Below are 18,351 nucleotides of genomic sequence, written 5' to 3' on the forward strand. Positions count from 1 at the left end.
TCGAAATAATGTCTCATGACAACATTATTGCAATACGATTTACATGTTCAAGATAAGGAATTGTGGAATGATACACAGATCACACATGGTCATATCTTTTATCGCTTATTGCTGGGTATTGTCACTTATTGCTAAAACGACCCAAACACTTTTTCATGACCAATTAATTTGTTTTGTATGGTAAACTAACTAGCTCTATAAGAAATAAAACTGACAGAGAATCGTAATACTGAAAGAAAAATATTCCCTTACAAATGTAGTGAATTGGAAGCCAAAACGACCTGAAAAAGAGAGCAAACTTCTCTTTCAAACCCTCAAATCTCTTTCGTGATTGACAGGTTACGCGTGGGCGGGATCTCGGTTAGGTTGTGTTTCCGGAATCACGCATCGTCCACACGTGTGGGAAAAGCTGGCGTTCAATGTTGTCAAGTCTCTTTTGATTATTCCTAGATGCTGGTAAGTTAAGTTGTGGTTTTATTCAAAAGAAACGCCTTATTGTTTTGTTTTAGTCGACGATTCAGTGCACTTTCCCTGCTTTGAGTCATCATTTTAGCTGGAGACATTAGCTAGCTTGTACGCTAGTTGCTTTGCTAAGTTTTGAGTAATAGTCATGTATATGTTTATGCGTTTCAGTGCATACATCGAGCTTTGGTCCATTAAGAGAACTCTTCCAGTGTCTGACCAGAAGAAGATAAGAGGGACTTCCCAAATCCTCACCCGTTTCTTAATTCCACCTTTCCTTTCTCCGTAAGTTTGTTGACGCAGGTGTCAATGTTTTCTCTCATCACTTCCACAAACGCTGCAGACCGTCTGGATTGTAAAGTATTGCAATGGCATCCTATTAGCGGTTGCTGAGGGTGCATTGTGATAGTATGTCGTTACATGGCGATCACAACTTCACAGTAGTCTAGATCATTTTCTTTTACACTTCATATTTGTTCTCTTCCACACAGACGCTTGTGTGTAAATGTGTGTGTTGCAGTCTTTCCTGAACATGACTTGCTGGGTTGAGTGCAGCTAGGGATCTTTGCTGTGTTTTCCCATCCACTTTCTCTTTTACTCTCTGTCAGAGAAGGTACTGAGGGTGTATGTTTGTTCGTTAATCATGTCTTATTTCTTGATTTTTGTCATATTATTCTTTCTTTGCTTATATAACCATAAAATTTATTACGTGAATAGTATATATTCTAACTGCAACAGTATGGGCTACGCTGTCTACATGCAATTGATTAGGAAACAGGAAGAAAGAGTTAGATTTTTGCACCATTTCTGCTGGCTGAAATGGTTATTCTTAATACTCTTGCACAGAGGCCTTAAACATAACACTAAGATAAGGATGGCCTCAAAGATCTTAGATATTCTTCACTCTGCGAGTAAAAATTTTTTTTATTTTTAAGAAATTCACCAGACTCTGTAAGTCTCACTTTTACAAGTTTAATTCTCTCTTTAATAAGCTTTTTAATTTCCGCTCATACAGACTATTGATAATTAATTTGCACCAACACAAGCCAGTAACAAAGTTGGACTAAAAGCTTTTACTTCTATCTCTGTGGTTCCAGCTTTTCTGCAATGGCAGAATCAGACCCTGCACTTCTCTCGGCAAAGGTTGGAGAGAAGAGAAGCTGTTTGGAGGATGAGGAGGAAGATGCACCCTCAAAAAAGCCAAAAGTTGATAATGACCATGAAAATGGCAGCGCTCCAAATCAAGATAAGGAGCTCGAAGGGGGTGCAAGTGATGGAGAAGAGGATGATGAGACCTTTGCTGACATGATGAAGCACGGCCTGACTGAGATGGACGTGGGTATCCTGAAGTACGTCAGTGACCATGAAGGCTTCTCGGGAATCCTGAAGGAAAGGTTTGCTTCGAGTCTGTAAAGGATTTACATGTTTTGGTTAAAAGGGATTCAGTTTGGTTTGTTTAACACATGATTTGTTGTGATTTGTTTGTAGATACTCTGATTTTGTTGTACATGAAATCAACAAACAAGGCAAGGTGGTGCATTTAGACGACCTTTCTATCCCACCCGACACTGAGGTGAGATTTATTTTCTTGTATAAAAGATTTTCTGCATGTCATGTAAAAGCCCATTTATGCTCCCTTACACACATTACCAGTCAAATTTTTGGACATATTTTCCCATTAAACTTACTAGGAAAATGTGTCCAAACTTTTGACTGGCAATGTACGTAAAAGGAAATATCCATTTAAAATGTTGTCATAGGTCACAGCCCTCATATTTCCACAGTACTCTTGCGTTGCCATGGTTAAGTCAGTTAGTCCAGGAGTGGTCAGAGTTCAGAGTTGACTTCAGCATTTTGACTCTGGTGACTGTAGTTGCAAACATATTCACACAGCCTGTCTGCAATTGCTCCCATCATGTGTACAATTGCAGATGATGTTGTCCTCCTCAGTTTCTTCATTGAGTGCTTTTTACTCTACCAGTTTCTTCATAATCATCTCTTCTTTTAATTTTTTTCCCCCGCTGGTTGTGCGTCAGCAATACCATCAAAACTGCCCCTGCAATTTTTGATGGTATTGCTAAGTTTTCTGTCATGTGACGGATAGCTGAGCCCCTTGAAAAACAGACCAAATTTTCACGCAACCAGTGCAAAATGTGGACAAAACTGCCTCTCTGCATATCCATCTTCTGTTTTAACAATAAATGGGCCTTCAAACAGTTGTGTTCTGTTTCTTCTCTTTCAGGAGGTATCACAGGCTGAACAACAGCCAAAGGAATGTGATGTGCTAACTGATGAGCAGAAAAAGCAACTTGGTGAGCTGCAGCTCTTCAAGAATAAAGAGGGGAATGTCTCAATTGAGGTGTGTTTTTAGAAAGTTAATCATCCAGAAAATAGATAAATATATATAAATAGATAGATATTTCTTCAGAGTTCTCTGAAGTGATTCTGTTCAACATCTTTAGGTAATGGATGACACAAAGGAGAAACGGACACTTGTCCACAAGGCCATCAAGACTCAGTTTCCTGGTCTGGAAACTAAAACAGAAGAGAAAGATGGGCGCAAGTTTATAGTGGCCTACCATGCTGCTGGGAAGAAGGCTTTAGCAGGTACGTGGAGGGAAAACAAATGGATTTCTTACTTAAACCACCAATGTAATATTCTAAACTAGTAAATGAATAAGAGAAAGCTTAATAAATGCATTTTTGCTGCTTTTTTATCCAGTCTGCTTCATTGCATGCAGTGCAACAAAGTTATGACGCATGGACCCTTCATGCATATGCATGCCGACACTCCTGCATGATTTTTCTCAGACTTTGACCTTTTTAAATTCAGTGGAATGATTGGAAGTCATTTTTGTTGAACAATTAAAAGGTCAATAAATCGGCAAAACCTCTAGACAAAATAACTATTTAGGAGAACCACTTCTTTCTTTGGCACTTGCATGAGATTTCCCCCCTGACTAGTGGTTCCTCAGCCTGTAAGAATCTCTTTCTCAGTAACATTATTCTATCCTCCTTTTGCTCTTCTCTTGTGGATAAAAGTTAAAACAACTGCAGGTAAGAACAAATTCTCCATACAGCACAGGGGAACTGTTGAAACCAATGTGGAGTGAGGTGGCAGTCACAATATCTGCTTTAAAGCTGTCATATTAGTGACATGACAAAACTAAGTTGGTTGTAATGTGGCAGTATAGTATAATAGCATCTGCAAGTGTCATAAAAAAGAAAAAACCCAGATTAAAGGACCATTTAAAATATTCAAATAAATTTGCTGCTCTATAGTAAGATAAGATCACACTTAATCTGTAAATAAAGTATTTTACCCTTTTGAATAATTTTTTTCCAACTCTTACATTTACATTACTTTTTTTTCCCCCTGTCTCCACAAAAGCTCCAAGGAAGCACTTCTGGCCCAAAAACCGTGGCAGTTTCTGCCACTTCGTCCTGTACAAAGAGAACAAAGACACCATGGATGCTATCAATGTGCTTTCAAAGTTTCTCAGGTTTGGATGTAATGTTATTAATTTTTCTTTTTGTTGTAAGTAGCCGTCATTTAATGACAAAAGTGACAGATGGCCATGCTAACAATACATCTGAGTGTCAATAGTAAGGTCTGTCATCTGTATGATGATGTGGTTTTTTCTAGGCTTAGACCCAACATGTTTTCCTACATGGGAACCAAGGACAAGAGAGCCATCACTGTGCAGGAGATAGCAGTCCTCAAGTGAGTGCATAATGTTTTCAGAAATTTACAGTAATGAGTTTTCTATATATTCACATTTTCTGTTGGCATTCTTCAGATGTGAGAAACTATGTATACGACTGCCAGCACGGTGTGGTGACACAGAGTCATTCACACGTTGTTGTTGAGACCCTTATTCAGACATCAGTCAGATTAATGCTTCAGTTCAGACTAGGTCTTTTTTCAGGATCACTGACTAAAGTCACTTTTAAACTTCATACAGGATCACGGCAGAGAGGCTGGCTCACCTCAACAAGTGCCTCATTAACCTAAAGCTTGGAAACTTTTGCTACAAAAACCACCCATTGAAGCTGGGGGAGCTGCAGGGCAACCATTTCACTGTGATCATCAGGTCAGCAGATGTCAAGATACAGTCTGCATCATCTTTACTACTGTTTTTTGGATGCTGTTTATCTGTAACCTTTAAAACAGAGGCATTGTTTCTTTAGGTAAACGGATGATTTGGAAAAAAAAAAAAAATCATTCATTTATTTTTTTCCCCACAAAACTTCTCAGACTATCAGGTTCACATTATGGTATACAATACACAAATTGTTAATCAATACATCAATGGTCTCTGTAATGTATTTTCTAATATTAACTGCCAATGCTTTCATGGATTTATGTACGATTTTAGTATAGTCCTTTTTAATGCAGTATTTTGTCCTTAATATTGTGAATTCAAATTGAAGGTAGTAAAAAAAGAAAAAAAGACAAACTATTATTTCTGTTTCATAATGACAGCCGTATACACTTTTATTAATCACTGGCTTTACCTGTCAGGAACATTTCAGGAACAGATGAGCAGGTCCATCAGGCCATGACTTCCCTCAAACAGACAGGCTTCATCAACTATTACGGGATGCAGCGCTTTGGTACCACAGCCGTGCCCACGTACCAAGTTGGCAGGTAAAATACTTAAACCGATTGGGACAAAATGGTAGAAAGAAATTGCAGGCATTGAGTTAAATTAAAGTCCTGTTTTGTTTTTCTTTTGTCTGTTTCAGGGCTATTCTAAAAAATGACTGGAATGAGGTGGTAGATTTGATTCTGAAACCTCGTCCTGGAGGTAATATATTGTTTGTTTCCTCGTGTCTCTGTTACTCTACATGAATTTAATTTTAAGAATTTTACACTTTTTTTTTTTTTTTTATCCACTATTGTTTTTTGCAGCTGAGAAAGAATTTCTGGTCCGCTGCAGGGAGGAGTGGGCAAAGACGCAGGACCCAGAGGCAGCGCTGAAAAAGTTGCCCAACAAGCGCTGTGTGGAAGGACAGCTGCTTCGAGGTCTATCCATGTACGGCAAGAAAAACATCGTCACAGCTTTTGGACTGGTTGGTTCCTTATTAAGGTTTTTAATTTAGAAAGAAGTCTTAGAAAATAACTTGCTGTGTTAAGTAACCACGTATGTTGCACTCACAATAAAACTGTGAAATTTTTTACTTTCCTAATTATGTAAATATGTAACTGATAATTGAACAGATTTTTGTGCTCTTTCTGATAAAACTTGTTTGTTGTTTTTTTTTTTCCCAGATCCCCCGTAACAATCGCCTGATGTATATCCACAGTTACCAGAGCATGGTGTGGAACACCATGGTAAGCCGCAGAATCGAAGCCTTTGGCCTCAAGGCTGTGGAGGGGGATCTGGTGCTCAGAGGAAGTAATTTACTCACCTTAATCTTTAGCTGTCAAACATTGATTGTTGGAGAGAAACGTGCTGATTTGCTGTTTTACCTTTTTGAAAACAGGAGAAGACTAGAAAAGCACTCAGAGAGTGCAAACCTCTGCTAAGGCCTTTAAAAAATTTCTGGTGCCAAACGGTGATCCAGATCGCCGCCAAAATTAAATCAGTTCTTCATTTTCACATTGCCAACAAGCCCTGAAAATTTCATGAAAATCCGTCCATAACTTTTTGAGTTATCTTTTAACACAAACAAACGCCTGGGGAAAAAAAAACTTAACCTTGGCAGAGGTAATAAAGGGGGAGAAAAGATTAAAAAGCTACCCTTAATAGTTGCATGTTTTGAATACCCCTAAAAAGATGCAATTTTAGTCCTGATGTGTTATTTAGATAAAGATACTGCAGGTTGATAGTATAAATGCAGACAGTTTGCAAGAAAACACAAAAGGGTGGTTCTAGATAATTACACTTGTACTGGGATCAAAGTCAGATGAAAATATGATCAATCTATTCATCAATCTATTATCTAATATATAATTTCACAAGTGAATGTCGTACAGCTTGAGCTCTTGTTGAGATAAACTAAGATGTCATCCTGTTCATGTTGTGTGCCTCCCAAAAAAGTAAAATATTATCAGTATAACGTCTGTGCAGTTTTACCTTTGAAGATATCGGTTTGTAGTCAGTTATTTATGGCCGCTTCTTCCCATTTGCCCACCACTAATCCAGCAATTGAACATGCCACTGCTGTCCCCGTTGCTGTTCCATCCTGCTGCCAACTGAAGTTTTATTGCATATTGTTATGACTCAGAACTGGATTGAAAGGTCTCACCTTCCTCTTCATCATTAATATCACCAAGATAGGAAGTTAAATTCCTCAAATTATCCTTTTAAAAAGGCAACAAATGGTTCTGTTACAGAACTTTGTAAACTGTAGGACTTAATGGTGGATCTGTAGGGTGTTTATGACATTTGGGGAGAAATTATATGATGAGCTTGACTCTAAGGCGACTTTTTAACAAATGATCCGTTTCTGATTTAAATTCATTCCTTTTTTTGTTCATTCATTTCTTTGTAGTACTTCCTTAATCTTATTGAGGTACTTTTAAAAGATCATCAATGTGACAAGAAAAACACATTCATTCAAAGTCAATAAATATTTGTCAAAAACAGAGTTAATATCCCCACCAAAACAGCGGCTCAAATAGCATTTTCTGCCTCCTGAAGTTTGTGTCTCTTGTATCCTAAAGCTGCAGCACATGTGCTGTCCGCAGAGGAGGCTCAGACTCGCTCCATCCATGACATTGTGATGCCGCTTCCTGGCTTTGATGTCATCTATCCCTCTCACCATGGTAAGACACTTCTTTTTAATCTGGCTATTATTTGTACTTTACAGAAAAAACTGGGTTGAGAAAAACAACACTGGATGGTTTTAAAGTGAGCGTGATGAGAAAGGAATGTGTAGTTTCAGATTCAAATAAATCTGTCACCATAATGGCAATCAAACTTGTAAATGTAATTAGTTTCTGTCAGTTGGTAAAGGTTACAGAGAGCTGCTCTCTGTGGATGGCCTGGACATCAACAACATGAGACACAAAGTGAAGGACTATTCTCTAGCAGGGGCCTACAGGCGCATCATCATCAGACCCACTGATGTCAGCTGGTCAGCAGTTCCTATACTTACATCTTAACCAGTAGCGTTGTGGTTGTGTCAGTCTCTTTAACAGTTAAATAGTAAGACTAATGCTGGTGATTCAGTGTAACAGTTTTTACTTTTATATATTTCACATCTTTTTATTGAAACTTGTATTTATGATGGTTGTGTGCAGGGAGGTGATTCAGTATGATGACCCCAGGATCTCCTTGGTGCATAATGATTTTGAAAAACTTGAGGGCAAACCTGCCCCTGTCTTCAACAAAGGTGAGATCATTTTAATCCGAACTAAAACACAAGTCAAAGTAAAGTGTAGCTGACTTGAAGTAGAGTTAAACTAAAGGTTATGATGTGTCATGAATTGTGAGCTCAGAGGTTTGCAGAATGATGCTGGGTTGTAGCACGCAATTATTTATGCCGACAAAGACTGTTCAAGGGAGAAATGTTTTAAACAAATACTTTGCAATAATTTTTGTGTGAATTTTCTTGATTACTTGAGCTTATAAATTCATTCCTCCTGACAGAGGGGAAGTTCCGGGCTCTGAGGATGGAGTTCTCCCTGCCTCCCTCAACCTATGCTACCATGGCAATCAGAGAGGTGCTGAAGCTGGACACTAGCATTAAGAAACAGACACAGTTAAACACAACCTGGTTCAACTGAACGCTCTTTCAGGCAGGAACTGGACTTTTGCAGTCACTTTTTTCTGTGAAATAAGTGTTTTTATGCATGAATCAGTGAGGAATTTGGTTCTGTATGATCCTGGACTTAGTTTCTTTGAAGAACAAAGAGCATCATTTAAATCTTTATTTTTTATCTTTTATCTTGTAAAGATTTCTGTACAACAGTGAGTCTGCATGTGTTGATAACAGATGACGTAAACTTTGTGCTTAGCAGATGTAGACATTCCTGCCTCTAATATGTACAGAAGACATTTTTTTTTGTCCTTTTAGCTTTTTGCTGTGCATAAGAGAACACTCTAGAAGAAAAAATAAATAAAATTGGCAAGATTTTGACATGCAGTTTCTGTGTTTTTAGCTGTTGTCTGCCTTAAAGCCTTTCCTACAGGGATGGATTTCCACATGACATCAATAAGATTGCTGTAAGACTCCCCCCCCCCCCCCCCCCCCCCCCCCCCTGCTGGTCAGCAGTTTAAGATTTGGCTTATGTGTTTTGGGCTCTTCACAATTTGATTTCGATCATAACAGGCTCTGGACAACTCTAGACAGGCTGTGACCATCTGGCACTGCGGCATATGCCAGCTGGCAGGATACAGCTGCTCTCAGACTAAATGAGGTTACTAATCATATCATGCAGCATGGGATAATGACTGTCCTCCTACATTTATATCATTGCTCTACTTTTTTAAAGGCTATCATATTTGATTTGTAGCACCATAACAGAACAAAAAAGACTAAATCCATTTTTTTTTTTTTGTCTTCACAACTCACTTTATTTAAATTCAATTAATCTTTTGCATTTTATACAATTTCATTGTCAGAAACTCAAATATGAACAAAAGGTGAAGATGACACTAAAAAATCAGTCGGAACAGGCAGTCATGGTAGGAGATAAACTCAAGTCCAGTCAGCGGTGATGAGAATTTTTGTAGACGGAACTTCTGTGAAGCACATAGTCATTCAAATGCAAGTTGCTTGAACTGCCTGAACTAGAAGGTGAAGTGCAGAGTGTTGTGTGTAAAAGGCTGTAAGAGAAAATGTAAAACTCTTGTCTAATCTGCCCGTGCGGAACAAAAGACCTACAGAGGCAGGTATCATTCCCAGTTACCCAGTATAGGCTCAGCTAGTGTGAGATAAAGCGAATGAGGATTACAACCATGAAGGTTATGATGCATGTGTGTTTAACCACTGCATCACCAAAAGACAGATTTAGTAATACTAGAGTGTATGTAGGACTTTATTTTTTCTGTTAATATATGATAAAAGTGTATCATCAATGTTGACAAAGTTTAGGGTTAAAACAAGCTTTTTGTGGTTCTGAACATAATAGCTTTGATTCTAACAGGGATTATAAGGTACATGGTAAAATAAGTAAAGCATAGTTAACAAATGAAGCAACTTTTGAAACATCATTTACAGCTTCAGCAATGATTTTTTTCTTCAATATTAACTTATATGTGAGTACTTTAACTGATTGTCACAACAATATAACTAATTATTCAAAGTATAATTCCATTTTATCTTTTCAAGGTAATGGCAGGGCACTATTAGAAGTTATGCAGTTATCATAGAATATCTGGAAGGAGCTGCCAACATAAGTTACCCTTTTCAGGAAGTCCTCCAGCTGCTGCACTGTCATCTCTTGCACCCTATTATTCTCCCTGTCATTGAGCCCATGAGCTGCAAATGCTGGGAACTTTGATCGCTCAGAGTACGGCGCATTGTGGTCAAAGTCAATGCAGCAGTAGGCCGACCAGAGGTATGTAGGGACTCTTAGGCGGTTGATGTTATGGCGACGGATTGTGTGCCCTGACGTTGTGACCCCAGTGACCACGTAGGCCGTGCCACGGCAGTAGTTGTTCAGCCTCTTCCGTATGGTATGCTCATAGTTATTCCACGGACCAATGTTGAACTCTCGCACTTGAGGGACCACATTGGTCAGAGTGTATGTGGCAGCTTTGTCGTCGGGGTGGGCCTGGTGCTCGTCGGGATTCAGCTGACCGCGTTCAAAGTTTACAGAGTCCGAGTAGTCGTCAAGCACAGCCTGAGAATCCTCCAAACTCTTATGGAAATCCTCTGAAGGGAACTGCTGCATCTCTCTGGAGCCAGACACCATGGAGAGCTGCCAGGATAAATATTGACATTTTAAAATAAAACATTAAAATGAACATTAGGCTACTTATTTCTTTCTTTGAATACCTGTGGCTCATACATCCAAGGAACATCAACCTTCTTGGAGCCATCTGAGCGCTTGAAGGTGTATGCAGAATAAACAGGAATGTGGCTGAAGGTATCGTACAAGGTGATGAATCGTGGCTTGCCTGCGTAGAACTGACAAATCTTTTTAAGCGGATGCTCCTCAAGCCCTCGCGGCAGCGTCCCCATGTACAAGAACTGCTTACACTCTGGTGAAATGTTTTCCTGTACTTCTGCTCCTGCCATCACAATGAGAAGGAAGACCAGCATTTGATCTGTTTTGTAGACAGACATGGTGAAACCTCCAGTATGTGCATTTAATCTCTTTGAAAAGCTGTCTCACTGAGTGATGCTTTACCTGTTCTATCCCTTACCGTTTCAGTCATATAATGCAAATTTTTATCTTAGTTCCTTTTCAACTAGTCAAACCATTCCCACATTTGAAAAGCAGTTATCCAGATCCAGTGTCAGACACAGGTATTATACACTGAAAGAAGAAAAACAGTACTTACATGAAAAGAAGTCTGTGTACAATACTTTTGTGAGGGTATTCAGTGAAATACCTTTTATCCAATTGCAAGTTTTTGAGAATCAAACCAAAACAATGTCATTTTTGTCTGTAAAGCACATTGTCATGTACATTACATGCATATGCATGCTCATGAGGTATACAGATAAACCTGCCTTGTTAAAATATTACATTAACAAGAAGTTCAGGGTCCTAACTCTTACCTTACCTCCATGGAGAAAGCTTTTGAGGAAAACTGGCTTCAGAGTGAACAAGGGGAAAATGTGAATGGGAGGGGGAATTGTGCAAAGGAAAAGCTGACCTCCAAGATCAAGGCGTCCTTAATCTTTTTGGTGTGAAATGAGTTCATAACCACAAGTTCTTTTTTGTGTTCTTGCTCACAATAAACTAACTTGAAATAAGTCAGATTAAAGTAATACATTTAGTATATTTTCATATAAACAGTGGAAAATGCAACAACTAGCATTACATGATATTGTGCATTAGGTTATGGCATCATCAGTTTATCTGTGGGTGTTTCCTGAATAAGTAAATTATGTTGTAGAATTGACTGAATGATATTAATTGCAGATATCTGCAGAGCGACACAGTGTGTCGGATATAGACAAGTGGATACCCAACAATAATGAAAGCTGCCAAAATATTTAAAAACCTTGATTTCAGTCCCATTCATTAATCTGGTTCCTTGAACATATTTAAACTATTTGAGGTTGCATATTTTGTGGCTCATCTTCAGTTGATGAAAATGTAGGGCTTTTTTAAAAATAGTTTTTAAGCAAAATAATATTTACCATATATGGCTTCCAGGTGAGCCAAATTTGAAGGACTTTTAAAAAATGAAAAAAAGGGTCAAACAAATTACACTTTATTTAAACAAATAATTATTTGTTTTTGTCTTAATAGAAATACTGCAGCTTTCTGAGCAGCATCTGCAGCTCCCAGTATGGAACTTTCCAGTGTTGTCATTGTGCAGTGATACGTAATACTGCTTTTGGCAAACGCTTGCACAATAGTTTAAAAGAAACCTTCATGTGAAGATGCTAAATTTATGAAACATTTATGTAAGTTATGTAAGATACAATAATGTAAGATATCTAAATCAATTGGAATAATCAGAACTAAAAATTGCATTAATTCAACTTTATACTCCCATACCTGACCTATTGTGTGGAAGTTCGGGGGAGCTCATACAAAACAAATGTAGATCAAATATACATTATCCAGAAAAGAGCAATAAGAATTGTATGCAATACTCAGTAAAAACAACATACAAACTAACTTTTTCTCAATCTAAAAGCTCTCAACTTTAGAGATTAGTCCATTTTAAAATAATATAACTCATGTCCTCAATAATCCATCAAAAAGTATCCAGGGGTTGTTTCTGATGAGGTAATGTACAAATGCACTATGAGGTACAAGCATGCTAAAAAGAGATAAATATCATCGTGTCACATGTACTGGAGTTAAGTTGTGAAATAACATATATATAATAAATAATAATATAAAATTATGTCCCACTCTTTATTAAATTCAACATTATCTAAAAAAAACAATCATACATACAGGACAGAAACTCCTTGAATTATATATGTGCATGTACGTGTGTGTGTATGTATATGTATACACGTGTACATGTACATGTGTATGTGTGTATATACAGCGGTCTTCACTACCGGTGGATAGTTAAGGACCGTCAGCAAATTACCGATAGCAGATTTTAAATATAACAATCTCCAAAACCACAGTGGCTATGAATGTCAAAACAAATTTAAACTATTCAACGTTTGTATGAGAGTGCTAGACAGCCTTTATGTTCTTTATTTTTATCGTGTGCTATTTTATAATAAATTTTAAATAATTCAAAGATCAATAGCTTTTTAGTCACATGACTTACACACCTCAAATCACTACTTAATGCTTGTCCAGTCCTGCCACACATTATACAGACTTTTTCTCTATTTTCATCTTGTGATATTTTATGTGATTTTTTTTTCATTTTATTTTGAAATTCAATAGCTTTTTAGTCATGTGACTTGTACACCTAAGATCACTACTTAACTGCTCAGCTAGTCCTGCCACATGTTGCACAGGCTTTATTTTCTCCACTTTCGTCATGTGTTATTTTATATGAATTTTTTCATATTTTAAAGTTCAATAGCTTTTTAGTCAGGTGACCTACACACCTTAATTCACTACCTATTTGCTCATCCAGTCCTGCTACATGTTTTACATTGCACATGAGTTTAAGGTTTCCCTTGCCTGGATGCAGGTCACTGGGACACCCCTCTGGAGCCAGGCCTGAAGTTGGAGCAATAAGGCAAGTGCCTGGTGGCCAAGTCTTTGCTCATGGGGCCCGGTTCGGCTCAGCCTGATAGAGCAGGATGTCCTTCTAACCCTGCTTTGGCATCACCATGCACTGGAGGGGCTGTATAGGTTGGGTGTGATGCAAGCTTGTTGGCAGCGGAAGGCGGGGACCCTGGTGGTTTGATTCTCGGCTGCAGAAACTAGCTTTAGGGACCTGCAACGTCACCTTTGTGGTGGGGAAGGAAACTGAGTTGGTAGGCGAGGTTGAGGGGCGCCGGCTAGATGTAGTTGGACTCACCTCAATGCATTGCTTGGGCTCTGGAACCCGTACTCTCAAGTAGGCCTGGATGTTCTTTCACTCTGAAGCTGCTTGTAGTGAGAGGCGCTGAGCATGTGTGGGTATACACATTACCCCCCTCCCCCCATTCACTTGTCAATATCAGGCTCTATCTCTCCCTTACTTGTAAACAAGACCCAAAGGTACTTGGACTCCTGCACTAGGGACAAGGCCTCAATTCCGACCTGGAATGGATGGTGTGGTTATGTTGCCTTTATGTGATCCTGATCTCCAGCTATTACTGCAGTTACTTGAAACTAAGTGTGAAGCAGCTGGGATGAGGATCAACACCTCCAGATCTGAGACCATATAAAATAACACATGATGAGAGTGGAGAAAATAAAGGCTGTGCAACATGTGGCAGGATGAGCTGAGCAATTAAGTAGTGATTTGAGGTGTGTAAGTCACATGACTAAAAAGCTATTGAACTTCAAAATATAAAATTTTTTTATATAAAATACCACGAGATGAAAATAGAAAAAGTAAAGGCTGTACAACATGTGGCAGGGCTTGCCGGATGATTAGACAGTGTTTTGAGGTGTGTAGGTCACATGACTAAAAAGCTATTGAACTTTAAAATATTTTTTAAAAATTCATATAAAATACCACGTGATGAAAATAAAGAAAGTAAAGGCTGCACAACATGTTGCAGGGCTTGCTGAGTGATTAGACAGTGATTTTAGATGTGTAGGTCCCATGACTATAAAGCTATTGAACTTTAAAATATTTAAAAATTCATACAAAATACCACAAAATGAAAATTGAGAAAATAAAGGCTATGTAACATGTGGCAGGAGTAGCTAATTAAATGTTAAAAAGTTTAAAATTGTTTTGACACTGATAGCTCCTGTGGTTCAGTCGATAGTTAATTTAAAAATCTGCTGTCGGTAATTTGCTGACGGTCCCTAACTATCCACCGGTAGTGAAGACCGCTGCGGTGAAATTGGCTGTCATTACCCCACCACAAAGCAGCATAGGGTCGGCAATGTATAACGAGGAGACTAGGTGTTCGAATATAGATGGAAGGTATAAAGTTGAAAAGACCGTTGCATCTTGCATCTTAACCCCACGACGAAGTGGCTAAGTGGCTTCGGGTCGGGAGACTGGGTGTCCGAATATCTGTTGAATATCAAATATCAAACTAACTTTATCTCGGTTGACTTTTGTATAGCGCCGAAGGCACAGGTCGCTGAAGAGAGCTTAGCAACTGTTGCCAAGGTGACGTGAAAAGCGAGGTGTCGAGATGCGTGGGGCCAGTGTTATTTCGTAACTGTCATTTAGTAGTTCATTCGAACACTGTGGGTGGGGCGATCTTCGCCTTTTAATCTGCTTTGATCCCGTATGACGTACAATGAATGACGCAAGCTCTATGTATAAAAGTGTACTCCAAACTGATTCAACCCAATCGATATAATACCACAGGAGCACTCTATAGCAAGTTCAGTTAGTCTTTATTGTGAAATTTAAGGCATTCTGAAAGTATAGAATACAACAAAGAACTATACCAAGAAAATCATACATCAGAATTATTTTTAAAAATATGGACAAGAAAAGAACTTTGCCCGTAAATATGGATTGTTTTGAATCCCGCATGTCCAAGGACTTCAACTCATCAGACAATAAGTCAAGTTTTCCATCTACAATTAAAACGGATTCAGGCAAGAGAATACCGTATCATAATCGTAATATAATTATGGTCAAACCACTGAACCCTGTGGACTCTGATGAAGAATCCTTGGACTCCTTTGAAGACCAAGATCAAACACAAACAAATAATGTGGAGAGTCTATTTTCACAAATTCATCCTATGCCAGAGAACAAGACAGTGAATGAACTTAAAACAAAAGGTGAAAATGGAGAAACGTCTTATCAGGTTGAGAAACCTGTAAAGCCTCCGGGCAAAAAATCCGTTTATGATCTCTTTCTCAGAATTCCAGATGAAGAGCAGTTAGATCCACCGAGAGCTTCATTGAAATTGTTTATAAACCAAAATATTGGTGCAACACTCTCAAAAGTCTTTGAAAGATCTCAAAATAAATTAGCGTTTGATGAAATCAAAAAGAGGCTGCTAAATAAAATGTGGGCAGAATTCAAAGAAATAGAGAATGACAGAGTTCCCTTCAGAGATATTCAGAAACTTTCCAAGAAGATCTTTAAAGATATCTGCCAAAATTTTCAGAACCCATCTAAGAAAATGATAAAACTGTATTTTGAACAGGCAGTGATAGATGACATGATTATCTTGTGTTTCAAGAAGCACCTGATTAAACCAAAGAAAGGTAATATTACCCAAAGAATTGTTTCCTTTATGGACAACGCTGCCAAGAAGGTATTCAAAACCTCAAAGAACAAAACACCAGAAATTTCAACAGACACAGAGCAGATACAAAGCAAGCCTTTGCAGAATTTGGAGAATCTTAAAGAAAATACATCTGGTACAAGTTTAAAGTGCCCAGCAATGTCAACAGACATCTCTTCAGTAGATAAGTCAAGTTGTCCATCTAAACTGAAAGCGGTTGATCCAGGCATTAAAAAAAGAAAACCTACATCAAGCGCTTCTTGTAACCCGATTAACATCAAACCACTGAACCCGGTGGACTCTGACAGAGAATCTTTATACTCCATAGAAGTTATAGATCTAAGCACAATGGAAGAAACAAAGTGTCTTATAACAGACTGTGAGGAAATACCTGTCTCTGCTCTGCAGAGTGGAGGTTGGACCTTCAGTTCTGAATCCGATCGGAAAAAGATATCTTCAATAGCTCACGCCAAAGCCAAGTCCCAAAATGGAAGAAGACTATGCTTTGTTGAAGAAGAGTCTTCTGAATCAGCACAATTTACTTACACAGTTGTATCAGAGAACTATGTCCTCAACAAAGAATCTTTGGACGATACTGAAATCATAGACATAGGCACAGAAGACGACATAAGTTGTCCAATTAAGAGAGAACAAAGTTCTCTAAAACAAAACACCGCAAGGCCTGTTGTGCCTCAGGCTACAAAACCAATCTATGATGACTCTTGCATGGTAGATGGAGAAGAGTTAGGTGATGGGAACGCATCATTGAAATCATATGTGAACCAAAATATTGATGCAATGATTGCAGAGGTCATTACAAGATCAAGGTTTGATGAAATCAAAAACAGGTTGCTAAATAAAATATGGACTGAGTTCAAAGAGGTAGAGAATGATAGAGTCCCCAAAAGAGATATTCATAAACTCTCAATGAAAATTTACAAAGATATCAGGCAAAAGTGTAATAACCCGTCAAAGGAAATAATTGAACAGTACTTTAAAAACGCAGTGATTGATGACTTGATCATCTCTTGTTTCAAAGAACGTCTGATGAAACCAGAGAAAGCTACTTTTACCAAAAATATTGTATGTTTTGTAAGGAACACCACTGAAAAGATATTCAAAACATCATCGAAAAAAGTACCAGAAGTTGCAACAGACTCTGATGAGATACATAGCAAAACACACAAAGATCCAGAAAACAAAGATATAAAAATGGCTGTAAACACCCTTGGAGAGAAGTTGCTCATGCAGTGTATGAAGAAAATCAACTTGACTTACCCTCATCAAACATTTGATGATGCCAAAGAATGGCTTTTCAACAGAATATGGGCAGAAGTTAAGGATGAAGAATTTATTGTCCCCCTTAAGGAGATTATTGGCCTTGACAAAGCTATTTGCAAAGATGTTCACAAGGTGTGTATTAAAAAGAAAAAAACACTTGGCATATCTTTAGATGACCCAGTAATTGCTGATGCAATTGTATTTGCCTCCAAAGAACACCTAACAAGCCGCAGAAATACTCACAAACCAAAACGTTCCTTTCGTCTGTTGTGAATACTGGCTGACAAGTTTTAGGGCAGAGCTGAGTCTATATGCAAACAACAACAAATCAATATATACAAATAATGCAGACAACAAAACTTAAATAACTAAAAAATTAGATGTGAAACAGCCACCTAAAACCACTACAAAAAAAAAGAGGCAAGAAAAAAAAAAACAATGCTTATGAAGCGTGAACAGATGAAAGTGTGAAATATTTCCCAAAGTAAATTGAAGAACTGGCTACAGAAAAAAAAAATATGTAAAAAGTCTGGGAATTACAATAGAACGTCACATTGGCAATGAAGCGGTTCACTGCCATATCACCAGGTACATTTGAAGAGAGAAGACTTAAGATTTTAAAATATTTTAATATTGACCTGCATGTACAATACCAAAATCTTAATGGTTTTAGAACCTGAATACAATAACAAAATCAACAACTGAAAGAAAAACTTTTCCTTTTTCAGCCATATGGCTAGCAAAAATTTGACAGTGAAGTGGATGATCTGAACAGTCACTCCTTCACATCAACTGCATCTGTACTTTTTAAGTGCTTTTTAATTTATTAGACTTGAGCATCAAAGGCAAGGTAAAGGCCTGTGGTTTTGCTAATGTTTTTTTCTTCTTCTAAATGAATACCACTTTTAGGGGCCTGAACATGTAAAAAAATTCTAATTTTAAAAAATTGCCATTTTGGCTTTTCACTGCCATTGCATTTGATCAAACTCCAAGAAAGTTTATCAAACTGACAATAAAATTGGTCAGGGTACTCAGGAGGCATGTGTCACAAAAAGTTATCAAAAACTTTCTCAAAGGAGAAGGCATGTGAGGGGAGCAGGGCCTCAAAGTTTGATGTCTTGCGATTAAAAATGGAATTGATATAATTCCCACACAAAAAAAACACATCCACACAAAGTTTTTCAGATA

The 18,351-nt window shown here is 38.0% G+C and overlaps 2 protein-coding genes across 2 annotated transcripts; one reads left to right on the plus strand and one right to left on the minus strand.

Annotated features, from left to right (window-relative positions):
- The first annotated feature begins 371 nt into the window (after window positions 1–371).
- On the plus strand, window positions 372–8,509 carry pus7 (pseudouridine synthase 7). Its single transcript, XM_079254178.1, has 17 exons — window positions 372–456; window positions 634–747; window positions 1,560–1,856; window positions 1,951–2,035; window positions 2,705–2,821; window positions 2,925–3,069; window positions 3,854–3,965; window positions 4,109–4,186; window positions 4,428–4,556; window positions 4,988–5,113; window positions 5,212–5,273; window positions 5,378–5,538; window positions 5,738–5,864; window positions 7,136–7,237; window positions 7,419–7,548; window positions 7,715–7,806; window positions 8,064–8,509. The coding sequence occupies exons 3-17, from the start codon at window positions 1,570–1,572 to the stop codon at window positions 8,198–8,200; spliced, it is 1,890 nt and encodes a 629-aa protein (XP_079110304.1). The 5' UTR covers window positions 372–456; window positions 634–747; window positions 1,560–1,569; the 3' UTR covers window positions 8,201–8,509.
- Window positions 8,510–9,742: 1,233 nt separating this feature from the next.
- On the minus strand, window positions 9,743–10,707 carry LOC306768552 (endonuclease domain-containing 1 protein; the record flags this gene model as incomplete). The annotated part of the gene is made up of 2 exons (XM_079256957.1): window positions 9,743–10,339; window positions 10,417–10,707. 2 exons carry the CDS (start codon window positions 10,705–10,707, stop codon window positions 9,743–9,745), a joined length of 888 nt encoding a protein of 295 aa, XP_079113083.1.
- Between the last annotated feature and the right edge of the window lie 7,644 nt (window positions 10,708–18,351).

The sequence above is a fragment of the Telmatherina bonti genome (genome assembly GCF_933228915.1).
Source record: "Telmatherina bonti genome assembly, chromosome: 2".
Classification (NCBI taxonomy): domain Eukaryota; kingdom Metazoa; phylum Chordata; class Actinopteri; order Atheriniformes; family Telmatherinidae; genus Telmatherina; species Telmatherina bonti.